The 12,527-nt window shown below is 54.4% G+C and overlaps 3 protein-coding genes across 3 annotated transcripts; all 3 read right to left on the bottom strand.

Moving 5' to 3' along the window:
* Positions 1-180: 180 nt before the first annotated feature.
* HER10_EVM0009911 (fluconazole resistance protein 1) lies at positions 181-1,917 on the bottom strand (the record flags this gene model as incomplete). The annotated part of the gene is made up of 5 exons (XM_035479382.1): positions 181-1,054; positions 1,114-1,443; positions 1,507-1,580; positions 1,637-1,658; positions 1,709-1,917. The coding sequence occupies 5 exons, from the start codon at positions 1,915-1,917 to the stop codon at positions 181-183; spliced, it is 1,509 nt and encodes a 502-aa protein (XP_035337581.1).
* Positions 1,918-3,507: 1,590 nt separating this feature from the next.
* HER10_EVM0013031 (AAA family ATPase) lies at positions 3,508-6,084 on the bottom strand. Its single transcript, XM_035482403.1, has 2 exons — positions 5,620-6,084; positions 3,508-5,564 (listed from the first exon to the last, which is right to left on the bottom strand). The coding sequence occupies exons 1-2, from the start codon at positions 5,887-5,889 to the stop codon at positions 3,813-3,815; spliced, it is 2,022 nt and encodes a 673-aa protein (XP_035337837.1). The 5' UTR covers positions 5,890-6,084; the 3' UTR covers positions 3,508-3,812.
* An 820-nt stretch (positions 6,085-6,904) lies between these two features.
* Positions 6,905-11,517, bottom strand: HER10_EVM0000225 (hydroxymethylglutaryl-coenzyme A reductase). The gene is made up of 2 exons (XM_035470018.1): positions 7,529-11,517; positions 6,905-7,477 (listed from the first exon to the last, which is right to left on the bottom strand). Exons 1-2 carry the CDS (start codon positions 10,678-10,680, stop codon positions 7,087-7,089), a joined length of 3,543 nt encoding a protein of 1,180 aa, XP_035336784.1. The 5' UTR covers positions 10,681-11,517; the 3' UTR covers positions 6,905-7,086.
* Between the last annotated feature and the right edge of the window lie 1,010 nt (positions 11,518-12,527).

Raw genomic sequence — 12,527 nt, 5'->3', positions numbered from 1 at the left:
CATAGTTCCCTGGTAACTCTGCTCAGTTTCATAGTAACACTATCCTTCACGCTCGCTTGTGCCCCTGCTATTGCAACAATGAAGGGCTCTTTTCTGAACTGTGCACTGGATATCGTATCTTGGGAAAAGCCGTATGTAACTTTTGTATGAATATGTACACGAAAAGGGGTCAGTGGCCCCTCACAAGCTAGCCAGGTCTCTCGAGTCTTTGCTCGCGAACGCACTTTTGGCTCTAAGTGTACCCCCATACCTCAACAACATTGGAGGTACAGCACACAGAACCGTGGCTAGAGTAGCAAACACAGAAGTTGCGACATTAAAGCCCAACGAGTCAAACAGTGCTCGTCCGACGAGAGGAAACGTTGCTGAGAGCGCCGCTCTAGAAAGTGACAAAGAGGCAAATGCGCTGGCAGAGTATGTCTGATAGCAATCGGTGAGATATCCAGCCAGGACGTAGTCAAACTCATTGACCGCGTAGCCTATCGGTACCAGAGCTATCGTCGGGATAGCCCAGTGTGCCGATGTCGTGTATGGTGGGATAGTCCAGGCAAATACCCACAAGAAGATAGCTAAACAGAGCGAACCGAGGATGAATCCTGTGAATTTCGACTCGGGTGTGAGTGGTAGCGATCTTGACATCCTCTCGGCGAGGACCCGACGATCGTAGAGACGTGTGAGTACGCTGAGGACCATGCCAATTGCGAGAGGGAGAAAAGGTAGGTTCATCGATGCGTCGGTAAAGCCCATGTCGACGTAGACAAGGGGTAGAACCTCGGTGAAGAGGTAGACGAGCCCAAAGGCGATGGCGCTAATTACGGCGGCGAGGAAGACTATTGGTTCGGTGAAGAAGAGTCGTAGGGGGCGGAGGAGGTCGAGTTTCTCGTGGGTTAAAGGGAATGCTTTGCTCGGTGATGTGGTGTTTGTGCTAAAGCCTTGAACTTCGGTGAGTGCCTGGGCCCTCGCTAGTACAACGGAAGGACGAGACTCTCTGATTGTGAGGAGCAGCATCGTGAGGCATGCTGTGACTATGGCCGCAGTGTAAAACACCCACGTCCTTTGGATTCCATGATCAGTTCTAGTACACTCAAGCTGAGCCAGACATCATAGTCTTACCAGTGAGTACTTCTCATGACCAAGTCACTGAAGACCGGCCCAGTCAATATCCCAAGGTTCGCGACCAGTGACCACCAGTACAGCCACCATACCCGAGCATTGGTGTCCCAAAGATCTTCTATGCTGCCCGTGGCAACAATGGTAGGGACAGACGATAACAGTCCACCGATGAAACGACCGACAACAATGCCAGGAATTGTGGGCATCTTGCCGACGAGGATGCATGACAGGCTGTACAGGCCGGTGCTGATTACGTAGAGTTTCTTCCGGCCAAAGGACTCTGACCATGGTGGGAAGAAGACTCCTCCGATCATTTGGCCGATGAGATATCTATGTGGCAATGTGAGTGATCTGAGGGAGTGGGAAAGGCCCTCTTTTTTCCATCTCGCTTACGTTGAAACAAAAATGCAAGTCGCTGCAACTGGGCTGAGGTCAAGATCGCCGTAAATGTGTCCAGCAACCGGTGACTGTTGAAGATGGTCAGCATTAGCTTTCAAGTCGAAGGTAGCTGAGGAAAACATACTCCTGCGGTGCTGATCATAGTACTGGACAAAGTCAGCTGTGATACCCAGACTGTAAAAACATGTTGACATACGTGAAAAACTCAAGAAAGACAATCAAGCACGTATCATATGCCTTCCGCGCCTGGCTCCATTGCCTCGGATGAACGTGCTCTTCCGGCGTCCACGAACCCTCACTCCCAGAGCAAGGAATAACCGAAAGCTCAACATCTAACTTTGGATAGTCCCTCGTCGTAGATGGGGAGGCAGAAGAAGGCGCAGCTGTCAAATGAGTAAAAGGCATGTTGAAGGCGGCAGGCGGCGTACTCCTCCTTGCTCCGAAATCATTGCAGCCAGCCATGCAAGGACTTTTCTCTCTTCAATCGCTCACTGACTTTTCTTCCCACGCGGCTGTCAAAATGCTCTGCCCGGACGGTGATATGGAGAACCACAGAAGTTGTCAACACGAAGGATTGCAGCCCTGATATATCAATATTGCCCACATTTGCGCCAAGGTGGGTTGAAAACGTGCTTGTGCCTGCCCGGGGGAACTAGTGCAAGCCCAGTTGGAGGTAGCCTACCCAGTCCGTGTTCGCGCCATTCAGACAAAGGCATTTGAGGGTATTCTGTTCGGAGTGGCATGTCTCGACCCAGTCCAATACGACAGCAACCGTTTGCTGACCGCAGTTTCGGGAATTAGTTAGACCAAATCGAGGCATTGAATCGGCATCTGAGCCAGGGCGTGGACAAGGGAATTCTCCCGCTGACCTTGTCCTTCCAAGAATATGGGGGCAGGGCTCCCCCATGCCTGTCATTACCGCCTTTACCGGGTCTACCTAAGGTGAAAGGAGGGAAGACGAGAAGCTCCGAGCATCGACGGCTCATGACTTGTCCACCTCTGAAGTAAGGAGAGATCTAGACTGAGCACGACATGCCACGACAACTCGTCTCCGAACCAATCGCTTCATCGACTCACAGTTTCACCCTTGCAATTCGCTTAGTCTGTTTGCAGTTTAGATGGGGTTCAAAGCCTTTTCAGCCACCCCGTCTCAAGCCAAACCGCGCCGGAGCTGGAGTTTAGTTTCCCAAGGGGGAGCAGGGCCAACACACCCAACTTCACCCAGCTTGCCAGCGTTCACCCAAACTTCACCCAACCCAAGAAAAGGAGGCACCCAATCTCCCCAGACCAACGAGACACGGGGCGTCCGCTTGGCGCGGCCCGGCGGCACGGTACCATACACGCTAAGTGGTCGTGCGTCTTGCGCGATTGGCTCTGGCGGGTTTGCCGGTCCTCGAGTCCTCGTGAGGGGGGCGCCACAAGCGTGTGAGCCGCCTCCGGGACTAGGGCTTTTTCGGTAGAGATGCAAGTCTGGGCTGAGCTGAGGTGTTCTCAGCTCCAGGCAATATTGAGATCTGCCGAGAGTCATTGGGCATACTTACTTCATAGCTTCATGCTCAGGAATTTAGGACTAGAATGTGAATACGGTGAAAGAAGGACTGGGATCGGAAGACTGCAAACGACTGTTGGGAAGCGTCCAGCTTGCCTTGACAACAAGAAAGCGCTATTCGATTACGAACTCTCACAGTCGTCGTGTTCATTTCGGACAGAATGAAAGGTAGTGAGGTAGCACAGAGTTGAGGTGAGCAATATCGTCGGGTTTGTTGACATTCGCCATCATAAGTGCGACAGAGCGGCGATGAAGCCAGAAAGGACATGATCAACAAATTGAACCTTTCACGGTACCAGGCATTCTGTTTGTCTCCCGAGACGGCAGTCCCAAAAAAAAGATGGACTCCGCCAACTTCATTGCAGAATCGGGTATGTTTCCCTTGACGTTCGTTGGTATATACCTGTCCATTCATCTAGCTGTGGGGTCATAGTCTTGTTGGTTGCCACCGTTGCCTTTGACCTGTGATGTTTGCGTTTGAGTCCCGAGTCTCGACTCTCATTACCTTGTTTGTTTCTGGAGGCTCCGCGCGAACCGTTGGCTCCTCGCCGGTAACAAACAACATCTCACAGCTTCATTTCAACGACTGCGGAGTCAAGAACGCGGAGATGACAGAAAACGAACTTAATCTTATTGCTCCCCCGGAAAACTCATCAGCACAGGTCGCCAACATGCCCTCCCCCAACGTGCCGATCCCGTTGGCTCCCGTGGGCTCCCGCTCCCGTTTACACCGAGTCTGAGTCCCTTCTCTCTATCGTACAACCACATCAATGTCACCATCCACACTGTCCAGCTCCCTCTCAAACGTCATCTGGATATCCACAACCTGCTGCAGCTGCTCACAGTCCAATCTCCGCTTCTTGTGCGCGGCCAAACTCTTGGCCGTCCGGACCACGTTCTTGATTTGCCGCCCGTTCAACTTGCCCTCCGCGAGCTTCTCATACCCATCCTCGTCAATGTCGACACCGCCCTCGACATTGCCCAGGAAGTTCTTCCACACCTTCAACCGGCTCTCGCGCGGCAGGTCATCATACTTGAGAGGCACGTGGATGCGACTCTTGAAGGCGTCGTCAAAGGTCCGCACGCGGTTGGTTGTCATGAAGAGAATACCGCTATAGTACTCGAGGGTGCGCAGGAAGATGGATACGAGACTATTGCGCTCCATATCGTGCAGTGATCGACGCTCGAGGAAGACGTCGGCCTCATCGATGAGGAGCACCGCTTTCCAAGTACTCGCTAGATCGAGCGTCTTGGTCAGCTTGTCGTCCAGCGCCGCTGACGAGGTACCGAGGTCGCCAGAGGAGACAATGTACAGAGGCCGACGGCTGAACTCTGCCACGCACTCTGCCGTCAAGGTCTTTCCCACGCCAGGAGGACCATGCAAGACGAGAATGAGGCCCTTGCCCTTACCCTTGACAATGTCATCAAACGCTGACGAGCTTGGATCGGTGGTCCGGGCGGTGTGCTCCGCGACAAGAGCCTGCACGAGCTCCTTTTGGGAGTCTGGGAGGACGAGCTGCTCGAAGCATTGGGTGTTCCACTCGATGGGGCTGATCTTGTCGACGAAGAAGTCAAGGAACTTCTTCTCTGTGAAGCTGAAGCCGCGGACCATGGGGCTGGCCAGCAGGCATTGCTCGTCGGTCAGAGTCGCAAACTCGGCTGTCTCCTTCGGAACGAGTTCCATGTCGTCGCTCTCGTCGTCTTGCTTCCGCTTGCGGCCTGCCACCTTAGGAAACGAGTTGACGTTGAAGGCGTAGTCGGCCATGATGCGGTGGTGAGTCTCCGCATCGACCATGACGCGGCCATCAATGTTGAAGCGGCGGTTGCGGGGGTCCAACGCCACGCCCTTATACTGACGGAAGTTCTGGCCGGCCAAAGCCTCCCATCGTCGACCGCGCTCAGTAAGAAGGTGCGAAACGGCGTTGGGGTCAGGGTGGTGCGCCAAAGGAAGGGCGTTGAGCGAGGCGATTTGTGTGGTCCCAGAGAACGCGGGAATCAAGAGGGAATCGTACCTCGTGCCAAAGTCGTCACCGTCAAAGTCGACGAACTCGACGCTGAGCTGGAGACCGGGACATTGGCCGCAGGTATACTGGTAGCTATTGAGCTTGTACACGCGGGCCTGGCTCATCCTAGTGGCGTAGACGAGGCATCCTGGACGGAAGATGGTCCAGAGGTGCTCGTAGCTCATCAAGCCCTGCTCAAGAAGGTTTGCGCCGTCGGTAATGGCATCGTGGAACTCTTCGCCAATGAAGCTGAGCAGCAGAGGAAGGTGCCTGGCTTCGTCGGAACCGGGTTCGTGGTCGACAGCGGTGTCGGCAAGCTCCTGACGGTAGTGGTAGAGACTGCGGGGAGGGAAGTCGACGGTGATGTTGGAAGTAAGGTAGGATTGGCCAGGGTATTTGCTACCAATGACGTCTCCCAAGATGTTCTTGAGTCCGGGAGAGTTGACCTCAAGTGAGGTTCGGCAGATGTACTTGTTCTGGCCGTCATACTGGCGTGTAATCTGGATGCGTCTGTGTAAGAGGGGAAGGTAGCTAGTGGTGGGGAGGGGAACTTACGCAGAGTGCGTACTTCTCGTACCAGTTGATCTTCTCTTGGGGGATATCCTCATCTTCCTTTGGCTCGGTGATGTATGGGTGTCCCTTCTTTGTCCACCGCTTCTCCAGGTGCTTGACCTCGATCTGCATGGGTGCCTTCTCAAGCTCTTCGCGACGTTTCTTGTCTTCCTCGGTGAGAATGGCATTTATCTCCTCCTGATCCTCTTCATCAAGGGGCTGCTGAACTGAATATTGGCCCGGGCCGCGGGCGGTCTGCTTGGTACGTGCCATTGTGAATTGTGGAGGCCTTGATGAAGAGGTCTTGGGGGTTTTCAAGAAGTGGAATCTGTGGAGATGAGGAGATGGTTTGTTTTCATGAAGCCAAATATCTTTAGATCTCGAGGCTCTTTATACTGAGAACCCAAGGCCCCAAGATGTTTGAGAATGCCTCAGCCCGTGATAGCCTGCCTAGAATCTCGGGAGCCGGCAGGACATAGGTAGGCAGCCGTACCCCGCTCGGACGGCCGTCAAGAGTCATCGGCCCCCGGAAACGCATCGGATTGACGGGAGCAAGACCATCTGTGAGTCAAAGCCCTATCGATAACCTTGATAGGATTCAGTAAAAAGAAGGAAGACACCGAGATCTGCGGGGTTCTAGGCTTGTGTTATGCGGCATGATTCTAGACCGGGGGGTTGCTGCCTGCGTTGCCTGAAAATCTTTGAGCCGCGAACCAGCCTAGTGATGCGAAAGTCCCTTTCGAGCGTTTTATGGTACGTTTCGACTCTTTGGACTTGCATTCCTCCATCATTGCACATGATATCGCCTGAAGGCTGCCCAGTAACATCGCTGAAGCTGGCTGACCAAACCGCCTTAGGCTACGATCCAACAGTGAAGCGGCAAGTTTGCGTCTTGAAAGGATCGGAAGATTGAATTCGAGAACGCCATTAGATCTGTCAGTCTCAAGGCTGGACTTGAATCGCTGTACTTTCACAGTCATCGTTGAGAATCTTGAGGCTCTGAAGTGTTGATGTGTGGGAGTGGAGAGGATGACAAGGGGCCACCAGCCACACGGCAAGGCAGCTACCTGTGGCGCATGAGTGTGGTGCGAAGGACCCTCCCTACTGATTATGTCAGCAATAGCCAAAGGAGTCTCCTCTCATTCTGCCTTCGCTTTGACTGAATAAATAGTGAGAACAATACTCCGAAGTAAATAGAGGATATGATGCACATGATATCACGGAAGATGTCTTTCAGACTCGTCTAGGAAAAAGAAGCTCTTATGTATCTGATTCTACATACAAGCTGGCGTGGCCAGCGCACCGTCTTGCGAGGTGCATGATTTCTTCCCCTTGCTACTGTAAGTGCAATGCAGCAGCGTATGCGAAAATGGTGCATCAATCGCCATGTAATGTTTACTCTATCCCCAAAACTCCATAATTATGTCTCATGCCTTTTTTCTTTTGCGTATATACAGCGACTCAGCGGACTCAACGACGCGCCCGCTCGACAGCCGCTGCGCTCTTGCCAGCAGCCTTTTCAACGGCACTAGTCATGGCCAGGCCGACGGGTGTCATGGTTCCGCTGGCCGGAGCTGGCGTGTTGGTCCGCGTTGGGGGCGCGGATCGGTTGTGCTGCATGTGCGCTCTAACAAGGTGACCGGCAGCCAAGGCACTGCACAGTGACAGTTCACCAGCCAGGACACCAGCAGCGATAATACGGGCCAGACGGCGGGCGTTCTCGCCTGGGGTTGTGGGGTGGGGACCGCGAACGCCGAGCATGTCGAGCATGGCACTCTGGGGCTCGAGAATGGTTCCGCCACCGAGTGTACCGACTTCAAGCGAGGGCATGGAGACGGAGATTTGCAGAGAACCACGAAGGCTGGGAGCTGTTAGTGACAGTCAATAAGGATGGTACAGGGTCAGGACTTACTTCTTCATGATGGTGATACAGTTGGCACTCTCCACAACTTGCGCGGGGTCTTGTCCGGTGGCAAGGAAGATGGCAGCGACGATGTTGGCGGCGTGGGCGTTGAAACCTCCGATTGAACCGGCCATGGCAGAGCCAATCAGGTTCTTGTCAACGTTGAGTTGGACGAGGGTGTCAACGTCACTCTTGAGAACGTTCTTGACAACGTCGGCGGGGATGATAGCCTCGGCGACGACGCTCTTTCCACGACCGTCAATCCAGTTGATAGCGGCGGCCTTCTTGTCCGTGCAGTAGTTACCAGAGACCGAAACGATGCTCATGTCCTCGAAACCCTCGGACGCCATGACAGAGAGAGCGTGCTCGACACCCTTGGAAATCATGTTCATACCCATAGCGTCACCAGTGGTTGTCTTGAAGCGAATGTAGAGGTTGGTTCCGGCCAGCGCAGTCTTCATGGTCTGAAGACGAGCAAAGTTACTGGTAGAGTTGAAAGCCTTCTTCATGGTGTTCTGACCAGCCTCGGAATCGAGCCAGATCTTGGCAGCACCAGCACGCTCCAGGGTCTCGAATCCGACACAAGGTCCGCGGGTCATGCCATCGCCAGTGAGGACGGTAACAGCACCGCCACCAGAGTTGATGGCCTTGCAGCCACGGCTGGCAGAGGCCACAAGGACACCCTCGGTGGTAGCCATGGGGATGAAGTAGCTCTGCCCGTCGATAACAAGAGGACCAGCGACACCGACAGGCAGGGGAAGGTAACCGACGACATTCTCGCAGCAAGCGCCAAAGACACGCTCCCAGTTGTAGTTGTGGTAGGGAAGTTTGGAGCGCTCGAGACCGTTAGTCAAGTCGGAAGTGGCGTTGGTGCGGGAGATGATGGAACGGCGAATCTTGACAGCGCGAGTGAAGTCCTTGAGAGTGCGTTCAAGAGAGTAACCAGGAATCTTGCCACGCAGAGACATGCCGACAATCTCCTGATCCGTCATCTCGTGCACACGCTTCTCGGCAATCATCTTCTCGAGCTGGGCAATGGTGCGCTGCTCGACGGGGGTAGCAGGTTTGCCAGACTTGGCCTCGGACTCGTCGTCGGTCTCCGCGGGTGTGGCAGGCCTGGGGGTCTCGGGAATGTACTCGCCAAGGGGCAGGGTAGCCGAATCGGTATCGTTAAACTTCTCGGCGCGAGCGAGCTCCTTGGGGTCGATCTGGTGGTCGGGGACGTTGGGATCCTTGATACCCCAGCGAGCAGCGTTGAAGAGGTAGCCGTTCAGGGCAACACTCATGGCGAGGGCAACAATGATCCACTTGGAGAGAACGGGGTCCTCGAGACTCTTCAGAATACTGCCAACCATGCGACCACCCATACCGTAGCTCTCAAATGTATCATACTCATCCTCGTGCTTCTGGCCAGACTTGCTAGCAGGAGAAGGAAGCGCGTAGTGGATGGAGGGGTACTCGAGCTCGTACTTGATGGGCGTAAGGACGGTGACAACGGTGGGGCGCTCGTTGGCCTTTGCCGATTCCAAAATGGCGTCGAGGCCGTTCGAGGCGACCTTGAAGGGGTCGACAGGAGGAGCAGTGACAACGGCGCTGAGGCCACCAGTGAGAGAAGACAAGCTGGGGAGAGAGCTAGAGTTGCGGAAAGGAATGGTGCAGATGTTGATGGCGTTGATCAGGACGAAACCGCTGACCATAAGCACCTTAAATTTGGGAACGTTGCTGCTCTTCATCTGCTTGCCGAACAAAGAAGTCTCCTTGGGGGCCTTGCCGTCGAACTCGGGCCAATCGTTGCTCTTGGCCACGTTCTCGGCCACGCGGTGGCTGACGCCGTCGTCTTCAAGGGCGCGGCGCATCTGGACATGGCGCTTGATGCGGTTGATCTCGAGCTTGATGCTCAGGATGGCGGTGTAGAAGGAGAAGAGAAGAATGCAGTCGAAGAAGAGGATCCAGGCGGCAAGGAAGCAGAACTGCTGGAGACCACCCTGGACACCAGAGGCAGCACCGAGAACGAGGATACCGATCTCGATGGCGTAATCCTTGACAATGTCGTAGCCCTTCTCCTTAATGGCTGCCTGCACAGCGTACTGGATGACGTTGGGGGATGACACGTCGGACTTCTTGCTGGACTTTCTGTCATTCTTGTTCTCTTGCGGCCGGCGGTGCTCAACAGCGTGGGAGAGCACGGCACGGGTAAGAATGATGTTCTTCTCGAATCCAATGGTCACAACCAAGAATGGTAGGCCCTCGGACAGCAGCACCATTGTGATTGGGACACCGAGCTTGGTGGTGACGAGCAGACCAAACAGGAAGGCGAAGACGGAGGAGAAGAGGACGTTGGTGAAGAGCCAGAAGTTGGAGCCCATGCGACGCATGGAGAGGAAGAGCGAGACAAAGGTCAGGTGCATGGACAGGTAGCCAAGGACCATAATGAAGATGTCGAGAGCCTCGGCGTTCTTGAGCAGATCGAGGAACTCTGTCCAGCCGTTGCGAGCCCACTGAACCAGACTGTTGCGGGTGTGGACCTTGGCAGCCTTCATAATCCACATCTTCTTCTCCTTGCCGTGCATTGTCTCGGTCTCGTCGCTGGTGGCATCGGGAATCTCCTGGGCTACTGACAGGAACTCAGCGGCCTGGGAGTAGGGTACGGCGAAGGCGAGAGCGCTGTCCTGGGAGTAGGTGGTGAGAGAGTTGGAGGTCGAGGGAAGCGAGGTAATGGAGAGGTTCTGGGGAATCGGGACGGCGTGGGTGCGCGGAGCGGTGTTGATCGACTCAGGAGACTGAGACTCGGGGAAGACGAGGGTCAGGAGGGCCTGGTGGTCGACTTCACCGGCGATGGAGGCCTCGGGCTCGACATTCTGCCATTTCCAGGCAGTCTCGGGACCGGCTTGCAGGCGTCGGCTGCCCTCGACGAGGGATGACCAGTCGGCGGTGCGAACGCTGATGGTGGCATCGAACAAGCTCTCCTGCAGCAATCCAACGTAGGAAGTGCTAGCCAGGACCGCAACAATGACAACGGTGTGGATAGGGTGCGAGCAGGCGAGCTTGGAGAGGAACTTTAGAGCGGGTGTGATCTTTTTGTTGACCCAGGAGGGGGCAGCGGCCTGAGCGGCGGGCTGCTCACCCCGAAAACGGCGGGGGAGAAGTGTTGAGGATATCATGGCGAAAGTTGCGGTGAATCAAGATCGTCTATTAGAAGGAAGGCATTGGTGTACAACGACCGAAGAGAAGAGGACGAAGGCGGAGTCTGTTTGTTGCGATTAGCGATTGAAGGACTTTCGGAAGCCGGACCAGAGGCGATTGTGCGCGAAATTACGCGGAGGGGTGGTTGGTGTCTTTGGCAGAAGAGAGAGAGAGGCAGAGAGCGATGGGCTGGCTGGAATTTGGGTTGAGGAATTTTGGCGACGGAGTTGGGATGGGATTGTGTGGGATGCGCGCTGCGGTGCGATGCGGTGCGGTGCAATGCCGATTGGAGGGGTGTATTGGACGTACCTGTTGAGCCAACGCCGTTGACGTCGTTTTGGAGTTTAGATTTTGCAGCAAAGTGCCTCAAAAGCTCAAACACCACGAACACGAGAGGGAGGGGGAAGAGAAGTTTTCGAGAGGGACGACCAGTGTGAGCAAAATAAAATTAAAAAGGTGGTTGCGAATGGTGTCGGAGATCGAGGGTGGTGGTCGCGGAGAGCCGAAGTCGCAAGGAGCTGTTGAAGTGCTCGAATCGGAGACGGGAGTGGATTGCTCAGTTCCTGTTGAAGAGGATGCCTTGCAAAAGGGGTGGGGGGGGAGAAGAACGCTCAGAAGGGGGAGAGGGAGAGGAGCAAGACGAGAATCAAGAGTCGCGATGCAACGGGCAGCCAGGTACCTTTTAAAGATATGGAGACCACCACGGCACTAAGGTATTCACAAGTGGCGTAGCGGGGGGACGAGGATCAAGAGAGTAGAGAAACAGACAGGATAAGGTAAGACCTTGTGGTTAAAGGAGCAACAACCTGACCTTGATAAAAAGAGGTGTGAAGGATAAGATAGGAGAGAGGCACCAGAGGACAGGAGCGAGCTTAAGCAATGGTTCGTGTTCCTCCCACCTTAACTTACGCAGTACTTAGGTACCTTTGCAGTAAGGTGCAGGGAACAACAACACAGAAAATAAGATCAAAAAACCAAAAAGAGAGTTGCCAGACACCCGGATGCTTGTCAATGGCACAGCCAACGAAGGGAACGAGCAGACGGGTGAGATGCTCGAGGTACTTGTTGTTTTGCGGGAAGACAGGTCACGGACGAAGTATCTCGAGGATCCACTTTGGGACGGAAAGTGAAATGATGGTAATCCCAGCGACATGTTGGCGCAAGTTGCGTATCTTTTTTTTTTTTCTTTGTGGTGGTGGGCAATGAGGATGAGCAGTGATGGCCATTCTGGGCCGAAGAGGAACACTGCAAGAAAAAAAAAGTGATGAATTGGACAAGGATAAAAGGTACGTACCTAGCTACTGCCCCACCAAATGCAAATTTACCGATGATGGTCCGCGCCGATGTACCGCGGTACTCTGAGAGGTTCACTCGCACGCTAATCCTAGAACGGCAGAGCACACCGTCTTATTATCACGCCGAACAAAATGCACACAGGGTGCTCTCGTTGTAGGTATTGTGCCCGGCACCGATTCGTGAGCTTCAACGGTCTAAGGTAGCGTTCATTTATTTCTTTAGAGGCTGGCAGACGTTGGGAGTAACAGGTTGGTGCGCCTGTCACCTCCCATTCGTGGCAGCAACCAGCCTACCTTAGGTATTGCCATCCGCTAAGACCGTCTTGCGCAGTGTTGGGAAAGGCCAGGCGGGCACTAAAGACTTCCATCGTCACTAACGCCTGTACTTTGTAGGTCCAACTTGGGCAAAGTGCGAATGTTCAAAGCCAGCCTGACAAGCGCACGTAAGGTGGTAGCGAATGTGTCATAGGGAGCCACGGCACTGCCTAGCTGCAGACGACGCACCCGCACGGATGGCGCGTCACATCTCA

This window comes from Colletotrichum scovillei, assembly GCF_011075155.1.
Source record: "Colletotrichum scovillei strain TJNH1 chromosome Unknown Contig00002, whole genome shotgun sequence".
NCBI classification, from domain to species: domain Eukaryota; kingdom Fungi; phylum Ascomycota; class Sordariomycetes; order Glomerellales; family Glomerellaceae; genus Colletotrichum; species Colletotrichum scovillei.
This window is presented reverse-complemented; position numbering and strand designations above follow the sequence as displayed.